Source organism: Trachymyrmex septentrionalis, unplaced genomic scaffold (genome assembly GCF_001594115.1).
Source record: "Trachymyrmex septentrionalis isolate Tsep2-gDNA-1 unplaced genomic scaffold, Tsep1.0 scaffold16, whole genome shotgun sequence".
NCBI lineage: Eukaryota > Metazoa > Arthropoda > Insecta > Hymenoptera > Formicidae > Trachymyrmex > Trachymyrmex septentrionalis.
In genome coordinates, this window is record NW_017304758.1 from 2,155,826 (window position 1) to 2,168,533 (window position 12,708).

Sequence of the window (12,708 nt, forward strand, 5' to 3'; positions counted from 1 at the left end):
TTTGTACTATTAAAATAAATATTTAAAGATATATAGAATTTTTTTCTAAAGTATTTATAATTTTTTCATTACGTATAATAATATTTAAAATTACAAGCGACGTTTTGAAAAAGACATCAATCTTGAAAATTTTTCATTTTTATTTCATTGCTACTTAATCTGCAGCAACATATATTGTATTTTTTTCTAATTGTGAGAATAGGGGCAAAGTTTGAACGATATATATAATAATATTTATAAGGGCGTGTAAAGAATTTATAAAACATTATTATGCAAAAAATCAAGCATATTATTGTTTCTTATATCTTTTTGTTTCTTGAAGAAATTATGACCATTAAAGAAATATTTTTTTTTCTAGTTTCTAAATGTATTATCACTTGAATGTTATAACTTCGCTCATAACGTTGCGCAGAGCAATTTTTTTTTACATAGCAAGCTTTTTTCATACTTGAAGTTTCTCTTTTACTTTAAAAAAAAAAGAAAAAAAACGATAACACCGTAATACGAACGGAAAGGATTCCATCGTCAAAATACTCAAAATTCCCGGCAGTCAGACGTTTATGGCATTCCGAACTACACCCTGTCGTATCGTTCGTCATCCAATTGCTGGCAGTGATGGTCGCGTGCGCCAAATTATGCCACGGCGTTGAAATTCCACGAACGATTGACCGGCCGGACTGCAATTTATACCGATAAAGATGCAAAACTATGACGTCCGCGCGTCTCGCTGTCTCGCGCGACAAATAGCATTCTTGGGGCTTCGCCAGGACTAAACCAATATGTACGAGGGAGCATCCCTTCGTCCTTCAGCTCATCAGTCTCAATTACAGCGGAACTCATCCGCGCGATCGACTGTCCGCGTGCAGAATGATAGAGTAAAAACACCGACAACTATGATTCTTATCTACACACGAATACATAAGTACTTTCAATACTTCTTCAATATTGTACGATCATAGTAAAAAAATTTTTTTATAGAAAATTTTTCACAGAAAACCACGGAATAATTGATGAATGAATTCTGATATTGAGAATTATGAGATGCTGAAAAAATGATCATTAGTCAAAATTGTACTCTTATGAACTAGTACATTCGTAAAGGTTAGAGGCAAGGATTCTCCAATAATTTTACGCAATTACCAATATATTACTCGCGGATGTACACGCGTGCAACTAAACGCATGCTGCACATGGCAATATTGCACGCCAGCCGCGTTTAAGTGCCAATTATAAAAGCGTAACAATCTACGATTAAGAAAGCTACGCGTGTTACGCTTTTCAATGGGCCGTAAAATAACTCACGATATCACGGATCGAAACATTATGACTTTCGTATTGCGACAGACACGTATGCTTCTCCAAAACCGGAATATTGATAGATATACTGATATCGTTGGATGAATATCCAAGTTTCATATGCATGGGGCATCATGCTATCCTCAGCATCCTATTAATAAACTCGTAATTAATATTGCAAAATAGCAAGCATTTCCATTATTAATCAAATAACTTGATATTCCGAGATAAAACGAGTTCCAAAAGAGAAAAATATTCAATTTACTGTTCTTATTTTCATGTTACTGGTTTTATGCGTATTATCAACATGAAAAATGTCTGCCATCCGCAGAGCGTTCTATGGAATACAGTCTGCCAATTCCTTTTCTTTTCTGAGCCTTTTAAATTTCCGAAACTTGAAATCGCAGTAATACTCGTATATCTAAGATTAGTATTTGCCAATTATTCATAACCTTGACTGTTAGAAAAATATGTACAATAAATTTACGTGAGAAAAATGTTCTGGTTGTATCAACAAGAAGTACAAACAAAATGAATTCTAATCATATGGATAAAAATTCTGTAATTATTATAATTTAATTTTTTATCTCGACTAGAAGGTTGATATATTTAACTATAAATGTCTGATTTGTACCCTTCTGATTGAATCTACTTGAACTCTAATTAATACAACGAGACTTTCTTTCAGTGTAAAATATCTATTTTAGATAAGATATATCTATCGCAGAATCTCTCGTGCATTATAACGACGCATTCTAAATTTTTACCGTATTAAAACGTCTGAAGTACAATTGTATTGTACGTGTCGCAAGCAATGCGAATAAAATGCAAAAACATCAAGAGAATAAAGGTTCAAAGCACAAAGCGCCGTGCGGCGGAATTCTCGAGGAAAACGTCGCCAGAGCGAATCTCGGAATCCGTTACGCCGACAGTCACTACGCGAAATAAGACGAATCCGTCGGCTGATGAGAAGAGGTTTCCGTCTACCATTGCTCCCCTATATCTCGCGCAGTTACGTCCTCCTCTCGTCCTTTCTCGCGTTCGCGCACTCCCGCCGCCGCGGTATCCCCCATGGCTCCCGTCCCTGTTTCATGGCATCCCGCGTATTGATTCTATAAACTCGTTCGCGAGAGCGATGAGAGCACTCTCCTCTCCCTACTTCCCGTCCTTTCGGTGTCCGCCTCTTCCCTTCCTTCATCGCCGATTCGTTTGACAGAGACAATCTCGCTTAGCGCATCCGCACGATAAGCGGGATTTCGCAAATGTCATATGTGGAATATATTTTTGTGCAGGAATTTTATTTATGAATGCAAAAAAAGGGAAAAATATCGAGATGGCCTTCTATCTCAGAAAAAGCATTCCAAAGGCATTTTCATATTTGATATATCAATATCGGTATTTCAAAAGAGATGTGTAATTAAATACACGTTTAAACATGCCTGGCAGATTGCAAACACGCGCTAGCTCGACAGTAGATCTATCATTACATCAGAATATTTGTCGTGAAATTAGCAAAAACTTGGAGTAGTAATAAGATCGATTCGCAGTGATGTAATAACGTCTTTAATAATATAGCTACATCAGAAAATATAAATTAATTGCAATTAAAATAGTAAACATATTCGTCTATTAAACGTAGTGACGTAATAATGTCTATAATAATACGCATAGTTATTATTATATACATCAGAAAGTATGAGTTAAGTGCAGTTAAAATAGTAAACGCATATATTTACTATTTTAATTGCAATTAACTCATATTTTCTGACTATATATTACTTTATTACGTCACTACGAATTGGTATTATTAGAACAGACAGTCTCTTAGTTTTTGCGCTAATTCCACGACTGATATTCAGATCTAATGATAGATTTGCGGAGTATCGAGCTTGCGCGAATATGCAATCTGTCAGACAGACGTATTTAATTAAGTATATTATCTCGTGATATTATTATCACGTGAAATTGACTATAAAATGACACGGAAAAATTTGGTTGAGTAAATTCCGAATATTTAAAATTTAAATCTTAGATTATAGGTACTACACTTTGCGATATCGGCGCAGTATTAATGAATTTGCAAAATAAGTATACCAAATCGATACTCGATACGATACAAGAATACAAAATCGCAGGACAATATCGCGTGATTGACGTGCCGCTCTACTGTTCAGATAAGGGCCTGTGTCGTATCAGTGTTTATCTGTCCAGAGCATGCACTGATTACGCGGCAACATCAAAAAACCGATGGCTTTTTCAGTCGTACAAACATAACGACTCGTGGAAATGAAAATATACTGTAGAGATAGCTACACGTATTATCTGATTATAGGAGATAATGACACATTTACGGCACACGTCAATAGCACGCCGTCTCGTGCCATTATAGAAATTGCCGTTACAGATTGATTATGCCGCCATTTATGATGTCATTATTAAAAGTTGATGAAAGATTTTAACGATTACGTTCTTCATGTGAAAACAGTATTCCCTTGACAGGTATCTTTTTTGCCTTTTTACCAAATTATGACGATTCCATCTATAGTTCGTAAAAGCGTAACACGTTAGTCCAACCGAGCTATACCGATGAGAGATCGTTGCTTACAAGCGATTTCGAAAATTGCGTCTGTAAATTTACGTCGCTAATTGTGTATGAAAAATGAGAAATGTATCCCGGATGGTAAATGCATTCGCTGAATTTCACTCGAGATAAACTCCTGTCTACAAATTACATGCAATGAATCGTAGCGGATATATAAATCCCCACGCCATCGAATCTCAGCGTAAAACGGAGCAATTTCCGACTACATTATGAGCCATCGTAACGATTCCTTTTTCCTAGATTTTCTTCTCCATAGCAACTTTATTTTTGTCTCGGGCCATTGGCCGCGCGTGGAATACATTAATCGACAACGGCTCCTAAAAGCAGCCAATTAGTATAATCGTCCGATAAATTCAAATTTAATTGGCTACTATGCTTTCTTTCACTCTGGGAGGTGCTTATCATTGTGAATGTAATACATCCATGCGATCTTCTAAATCTCAAAATACAAGAGAAAAATCAGATTGTATTATTGGTATCATTTATCTTGCATACGTTATACTTTATATGTGCAGAATACGATTTTTATTTGAAAGTAGAGCAGCAATTAATTTTACAGACATAATTTCGATCCAGAAAATATTTTCAGTATTATATTATAATAAAATTACAGATAAAATTTTTTGTCTGTAAAAATTTTATCGAATTTTAAATTGTCTAAAACTGATTTGATGCGTGTTTCTCTAGATTCCTGACTTCTCTGGGACCGAAGCACAGTCGAGGAGGATTCTCTAGTGACATATGCGCGCGAATTCGTCACCGGCAGCCCCTTGAGAACGTAACGAGCAACCTCGCCTTCCGCGAATCGAAACTTAAACGAGATTATCGGCCGTTTCTCGAGAAAGGGACGAGTGAATAATTCGACGCAGCCGGTACTGATCCAGTCTGCGAAGATGCACGAATTCCTAAGTGTGGGGCAATCGAAGGGGCCGCACAATCCCGACGTCCGAGAGAGGGTTTCGTCGCCGGGATTCCAAGCTAATTCGCGGCAGCACCACGTGCTAATCCGTCTTAAGTTAATACTGAAGAAGCAATAATCGTCCGGCACGTCTAGAACGACGAATCGATCAATCTGCATCCGGCAATAATCGTGTTACACGTTGCAAAGCCTAAGACGATCTTTCGTAGGTAACAAGAAGCTTTATATTATAATTTTAATGTTGTAGCAGATTTATAAAATTATGAAAAAATTCAAGGGATTTTTGATTCTTGAAAAACAGAATTAATTTTGAGATGGAATAAAAACATAATAATTAATTTTCTAAACTGTCAGTAATAACTCTAAATTTTATTTGTTTTCTAATATTAATAATTTTTGTTTGAGAAACCATTGAAAAAATAATTATTAACGTTCAAAAAGATATATTTATATCATTTCAATTATATCATTCCCTTATTTCAAAAATAATTTCAATTAAAAAAATATGATTTTCTCGAGTTATTACATAAAAGTTAAGTAAATATCATCCATTAGTCATCAAAAGTGGACTAAAAAATAAAAAATATGTATGTTCATAAAAAATTGTACAAAAATTGTCACAATTAATAAAAACGACAAAAATAAAAAAATTTGATCACGTTAAGAATCTTTTTGCCGTATATTACTTGATGTTAATAATTTTCTGTCGAGTTCAGAAATAACTATTCTCCTTTTCGGGAAAATTTATCTTTTTTAGTTGTATTATAAACACTTATTTTTAAAGTAAGGAATATCATGTCTATGTGTACCTACAATGTTTTGTATCCTAAATATTAACATTGATTAACGACGATTTTTAAAAGATAATCGTTTAATATAGTAAAGTAAATGGTAAAAGATAATCTAAATTAACAATATTTTTAACACTGATACAGGGATAAAATCGCGGTTGACAATATTTTTAACTAAAGCTAATACACTATCATGTCAAAAATATAAGAAAACTTACCAAAGGCGAGTAAAACGCAGAGCTATCCATGCCGATGCTAGGATAAGGGCCTTGGTCGGTGGTGGAAGGCGTCGGCGTGGGGTAGGAGGAGTAAGAAGTCGCGGTGGGTAGCCGAGGATAAGTGCTCAACGCAAATCTCGCGGCGTTGTCGTATTGGCAGCTGCACACCGTTTGCCCCGTCACAGGATCCGTCATCATGGGCCTACCGTTCTCACAGCAACCAGGTCCGGTAGCAGCACCACCCACGGGGGTCGTAGCACCGCCAGTACCTGCGGGCCCGACCCCCGTCGTCGTTGTCGCCGTCGACGAAGGCGATAGAGCACCCGGGCTCAACGCACCCCCCGACATCGCCGGCGACGTCGCCGTTGTCGGTTGCCCGCCACTCACAAGGAGCTGAAAAACGAAAGGAAAAATACGTCATTTACATAGTATAATTACGCGCATGCATGATGTGGAGAAGTTCCATATATTTCCTTGTGAAATTAGGAATTAGTTTTTTTCAACTCTTGTTTTAAGCTGACTTTGATATTTGTGCGGCCGTAAAAACCTCGTCTTCTACAGAGATTCATTTCACATTCTCTTCATTTTTCAACATAGATACATATAAATAACGCGTAAAATAGCTGTTCGTAAGCATATATGCATAGACATGTCATGATAAGGACATACATATGTACTACATATGTATATATAGCTAAAAAACACAAAAGATATTTTTTTTCTAGTCCCTCAGTGCCTTTTTAGCTAATTTACATCGTTTCAGCGACCTCAAAAAATCCAATATTCACAAACATCGATAATGGTGCCCTTCTTTTGCCAAGGTAGACGACGAGAAAAAGATTCTACCTGGGATTTCACGCTTTTTTTTTTCTTTGTATGAAAATCCTATCGATGAGCCTTCGATAATCATATATATCGCCTTTATCTTTACAAACGCGCAAGAATATTTTATGTGAAACAAAGTATAAGATATATATATTTCATGATGTATTAATTTTATCGAAACAATCTCAGCGCCTAACGGAGAGCGATTATTCCTCCCACGATTAATAGCTTTGTTAAGCTCGTATAAACAGAAAGAGACGTCACTCTCATATGCGTGCTAGCGCGCAGGGGATCGCTCCGAGGTTGCCTCACGCTAAATTAGCCCATTGTAAATGAGAACGGAATGAATCCCGGTAATTAATATGGCAAGGGCGCGGAGTTATTTCGAGAGGACGGGAGGCTCGAGAGCCGCCACGACGAATCGGGTTGTATATCTGCGTTGATAAAGCCTTCTCTCCGACAGCTCTCTCACATTCCGTTACACACGGAAGAGAGAAGGAGAGAGAGAGAGAGAGCCCGGAAAACGACACTCTCTCTCTCTCTCTCTCTCTCCCTCTCCCTCATATATGTATATAATACCTTTCTATTCGTAGACCGTGTCGAAATCACCCACGAAAACGCCCACGGATCGTTGCGGCGTGCGCGTGACGAATAGAATCGACGAGAACTTTATTCCCGCAAACGATTCTCCTTCGCGTTTTAGCGTTTCACCTCTCTCGTGAATTATTAAAAGCCCGGCGTCGCTTATCAATTTCAAACTCGGCGCGTTTACAAAAATATGGTGACTCGCGGCGAAGTTTTTATATATACCGATGGGAGCCTCTATCGTTTCTCGCACGATAAAATACATAACTGTGTCCCGGTCGTTAAGCAATACCGTGGGGACCGTGATTCACTTCAATCTTCTGTTTGCTCAAAAAAAGTTCGATCAAAAATAAATGAAAGATAATGAAGATTATTAGGTATAATTATGTGGAGTCACTCGGGAACAGAATCAAAATGATACTAATTAAAATGAAACTACTCTATCAAACAAGTTGACATTATTCATCGTCATTTTCATGTCAAAATGATGTCTTTAACGTCAAAATAACGTCAAATAATGTCAGCTTGTTTGCTGGAACATAATTATGATTTCATTTGTCACCTATAAGTAAACTTATAAATGACAAATGGGAGAATTTTCCAATAGTGAGAATACAGTGTAATACAGTGAATTATCACATTCTTGTTGTTTGCCAACAATAAACAAGGACACAATATAATACTGTGAAACGATTTACTGTATTACACTGTCCTTGTTGGAAAACGCCCAAAATTGTTTGTTGAGATACGACATCATTATGACTTCATTTGTCATTTATAAGTAAACTTATATAAGTGACTTATATAAGTGACAAATAGGAGCATTTTCCAGTGAGAATACAGTGAATTATTACATTCTTGTTATTTGCTAACAGAAAACAATGTATGTTAATACTGTGAAACGATTTATTGTGTTACACTGCATCCTTGTTAGAAAATGCCCAAATCATGCTGACTTACGACAATATGCTTTCCAGGAAGAAACACAGATGACACAGTGTAATACAGTAAATCAATACATCCTCGTTGTTTGCCAATGTTAAACATGAAATAATTCATTGTGTTATATTGTGTGTCTTGCAGAGCTTGCTAGAAAACAATATTGGGCACTGAAAGAAAAGATTAGTTGTTGGAACAATTTAGATAGTAAAATATGGCATAGCATTTTTATATGGCTGCAGCAATCAGTTTTTGGTTGTAGCAGCAAATTTTTAGTTGTGTTAACCTATCCGTCAGTATATGATTTCGATAGGCTAACGCAACTAAAAATTTGTTGTTACGGCCAAAAACTGATTGCTGCAACCATATAAAAATGCTACGCCATATTTTATTACCTAAATTGTTGCAGCAGCTAATCTTTTTTTTTTTCAGTGTGTGATTTTTGTGTTCTATCTGGACACATTTTTGTTTTTGAAAGACGCATGAAGAATTTAAAAGACGTAGCATTCGGCTGCCCTGTTTATGCCTCGAATTACGCGGTTTCATTGATTTGCATAATTATCTCGCTCTACAATGAACCATCTGCATAACTATCTTCGTGAGAAAATTCGAGGAGTTGCTTCCGCAACACTGAGCCACTTCCGGTTCACGCTGTTTACAATCTTGTGCTCATCGATTTTCCGTGAGCGTGCGTCAATACGCTCGCGTATTTTCAGAAAAAATATCACGGGAATTCACGCCGTTGCAAAAATAGAAGGGCGAAGGGACGGCGCGTTGCATCGCGGGACCCGCACCGAAAGAACTACCAAAAGAACGAGGTAAACCGAACTTTCGTGAACAAAGACCCCGTGCACTTTCGTCGTGGTGGTATAACGGTGGTGGTGGTGGTGGTGTAACGGCGGTGTGGCGGCGGATTTCGGGGGACGTGCTACGCGCGCGCGCACGTGTGTCCTCGTTCACGCATAACAACACGTGACACGTGTGTGCGCGTGTATATGTGCACTCGTAGTCTGTCCCCGGCTCCTTCGGCCCTCTCTCCGTCCCGCTCTTTTTCTCCTCGCTTCTAACGAAACGTTCCGGGCACCTCCAGCGTGTCTGGAGCCATTCACGCCCTGCTGGGTTTCCCACCGGAACCTTTTAAGACCCCACTTTCACCCCCGCAGCAGCCGCCGGCGCGAAAACCCTTCGGATCTCGTGGCGCAGGAAGAGTCGCCGTGATATGGTCCTATCCCGCCCTCCACTTCTTGTGCTCCACCTTGTCACCGATCGTTTCGCGACGCGCTCGTTGGCAACCCCTCGAGTAACCGAACGTGTCGGATTTTGTACGAATCCTGATACGAGCGCTGTCGGAATTTTCTCTTCAGGTCTGTTATGCTACTAGCATACTTTTTTTTTAAACAATTGCTTATACGCGGAGAGAAACACAATTCCAAGTATATATATTTTATAAATACATAAGTGTGCACTATATTGGTTGTATTTATCCGCAAAATCGGTTAGAAAGCAAGAACTACTTGGATTCTTTTATTTCTTGATATTTGCGGTTTGTGTAATAGCATATCGCTGCTCAAGTAAGTTTCTACTTCTCATGAAAAAAGGTACGAGTTGCGAAAGCTCGCTTATTTGATGTCCGGAAAATGACGGCTATTATCGGCATAATTTCTAGAACGGTGCGCGTTACACCGTCCCGCTTGGCCGCGATTTAACATTAATTTTACGTGGAAAGTTATGTCGTCAAAGTTTTCTGGAATTTATAAATGACAGTTAAATAGCGAGTAATTGTTGACACGTTCAATTTTTTTTCAAATTTAAATCGGATGATCCGACACACAGAGGAACTTTGTTGTAGATATATTACATTTGAAAATAGAAATGAAATTAGATAAACAGTGCTAATAAATTTGACATTTTTAATACGAAATATAAAACATTTCTTTTTCTAATTTGAAGGTCTTTTGATTTAAATCGTGCTTAAATCGATCATGCAAATGGCTACGCGTACGTTGAATTATTATCGCATAATCGATAATTTTCATTATCGCAAAAGCGAAAGAAAATACCTGAAATGAACGGCATCTTCTAAGAATAATAAGTCAATGTCGCCTATCGCGATGATTAATCGAGAGATAGTCCACCAATAATCTACCTTGTGATATTGACAAGATTCGTCACTTTGTCAAGATAGAAAGCATTCTCACTTACGGCTTTCACCATGTATAACTTAAGTAGCGATCTTTGTAACGACAGAATGACACAATCGGTCAAAAGTTTTTATTTTATTGAGCTCACGCTGTAAAAAGTTTTATAATAAAATGTATTACGTGCAAACTGCTTCCTTGTTAATTAATTTGCACATTTCTCGAAACTTTACTATAGTTTGGAATTGCATTATTTAATGTTCTTCACATATTTCTGCTCTTGTTTATCCAGTTTAGATCTTTAATATATAAAAATCAGACATTATTGAGTTCGCACTGTAGATACTTTTCATTTAGTGGCCAAACTTCATTCTATCTTTTTTGACATTCAGTGGAATAACAAAGATAAAATGACATTTATATTGATTTATCATCAAATGGAAAGCACCCTGTGAACACGCACGAACACTCACACGTGTGAACGAAGGGGACTGAATGAAAACCCGGAGAACCCGAAATCCTCTAAGAAACAGATCTGCTACGTAAATATATCGTTACAATCGGCCTGTATAAACAGGATTACATTTGTCCGAGTGAAACTGGATAGTACTTGGGTTAATCATGTGTCATTGACATTATCCACGAGAAAATAATTGACACGTAATGTTGAGTTATGTTTCTAATCTGTCTCTTATCTATTAACACTGGAAATAGATATTGAGCATCATTATTGACTGTTTCCATTTTTTTTTAGATCATATTAGATTATATTTTTAGTGTAAAAAATGGGATTTTGAAATATTTTGACTTTTCCATAATTACGTTCTTCACATTGATGAAATATTTGGTTTTTCATCACTTTCTTTTTTCCGTAGTAATTCACTTGGGCCTTTTAGCATAGTAAGAAAAAAGAAATATTGTAATGTTAATAAATTGCGATATAAAATTATCGGTAAGAACTTATTTTTCTTTTTATTTGAAATAAAATAGTAATATTAGTAATTTTAGATTTAGGTATACGTCTTTCAACCAATGCTCCGCCAAATAATGTTTGCTCAAATCATATTATTTTCAGTTGGGTTCTTAAAAGACGAACGTAAATTTATTACGACGGACTGGCAGCCATCAATTACGTGGACGCAGTTTATACTGAAAAGATGGCGACAGGAAAGGTTGAGTTGTGCGGCTTATCTTTTCTGCTTGCCTTCCTTTCCTCAGAGACCACTTCTTCCTCACGCCGCAGCTTCTCTCTTTCTTTCTCTCTTTCATGTCACGCCATCATGTATCTTTTTCTCTTCACCGGAATCACACAACCATCACGAAAGCAGGCAAGAATCTTGACTCTCCCTTCGCCCTCTCCACCTTAGACCTCTTGTATGACAACGGCATTACGGGTCTCTTCCTCTCGACAAATTAGCCACCATGGCGACTTTTATAACGCGCAGACAGATGGGATCTTCAATTAAAATTTAACAGAATGCCACGCGATTTCGTTTGTCTCTCTCTTTCTCGTCGGAAAATCTGCAGAGTCACGAAAAACAGGAAAGAACGGGAGACTTGAAATCAACTACTTGAGAGACATGACGTTAATTAATTACTCCTCACCTATTTCTACTCGATAACGGTAAAACTATATCGAGTTACTCCAACGTATCTAAAAAAAAAATCTACATTCTAAAAAATGACGGTGTCTACATAATTCTCACTGTATTGGTGTTAATAGTAACACGGACATTATGTGGATTTAATACCATGAATTTTAAATCTACACCATGTTGATACAAACAGAGGTTTGTAACACCAGTACAGTGAGAATTATATAGATCCCGCATAGGTGTTAAATCCACACCAGAGGTGTTAAAGCCACACACTGATATTTTTTTAAGTGTATTCGTTCGATACGATACGTACTTGTGTGACAAATGATAGACAATATAAAGATTTACAAATTCGAACGTATTGTTAATTAGTATGCTCGATGTGCCGTGCAGAAAACGGATTGTCACGAAAATCACGGGCATTAAATGAGCGCGAACGCGGACTCGGCAATTTCACGTTAATTACGTCCGTCTCTGAGAGAGAGAGACGCGGCAGACAACGAGACGAGAGTTCCGCGAGCGTGGCTTTAAAAACGTCACCGTGCGCGGAGGAGGACGCCTGTCGGAGGGCGGCGAGATCTATTTGAAGCGTTAAAGACTCTGTTAAAGCGGCGGTAACTCGACGTTAAGAAGGCGCGAACGTCGAGTACCGCGGACGACTCGGGGTATTTTTACGCGGCTCGTTGAAGCGTTTATTGATGCCAGGGGAAATTCTTACGAGCTGCTCCAGTCCGCTGGAATTAAATCGACCGAGGTAACGTCAAACGTCGCTCGCACGTTTCGCAAATTATGACAAA

At 37.7% G+C, this 12,708-nt stretch overlaps 1 protein-coding gene across 1 annotated transcript in view; it reads right to left on the bottom strand.

Annotated features, from left to right (window-relative positions):
• LOC108746177 (homeobox protein araucan-like) overlaps nt 1-12,708 on the bottom strand; it is a 45,007-nt gene that overhangs the window by 26,196 nt on the left and 6,103 nt on the right. Inside the window, exon 2 of the mRNA XM_018482783.1 lies at nt 5,827-6,219. Within this exon, the coding sequence (XP_018338285.1) occupies nt 5,827-6,219 (393 nt within the window). The remainder of the gene's footprint in view (nt 1-5,826; nt 6,220-12,708) is intronic.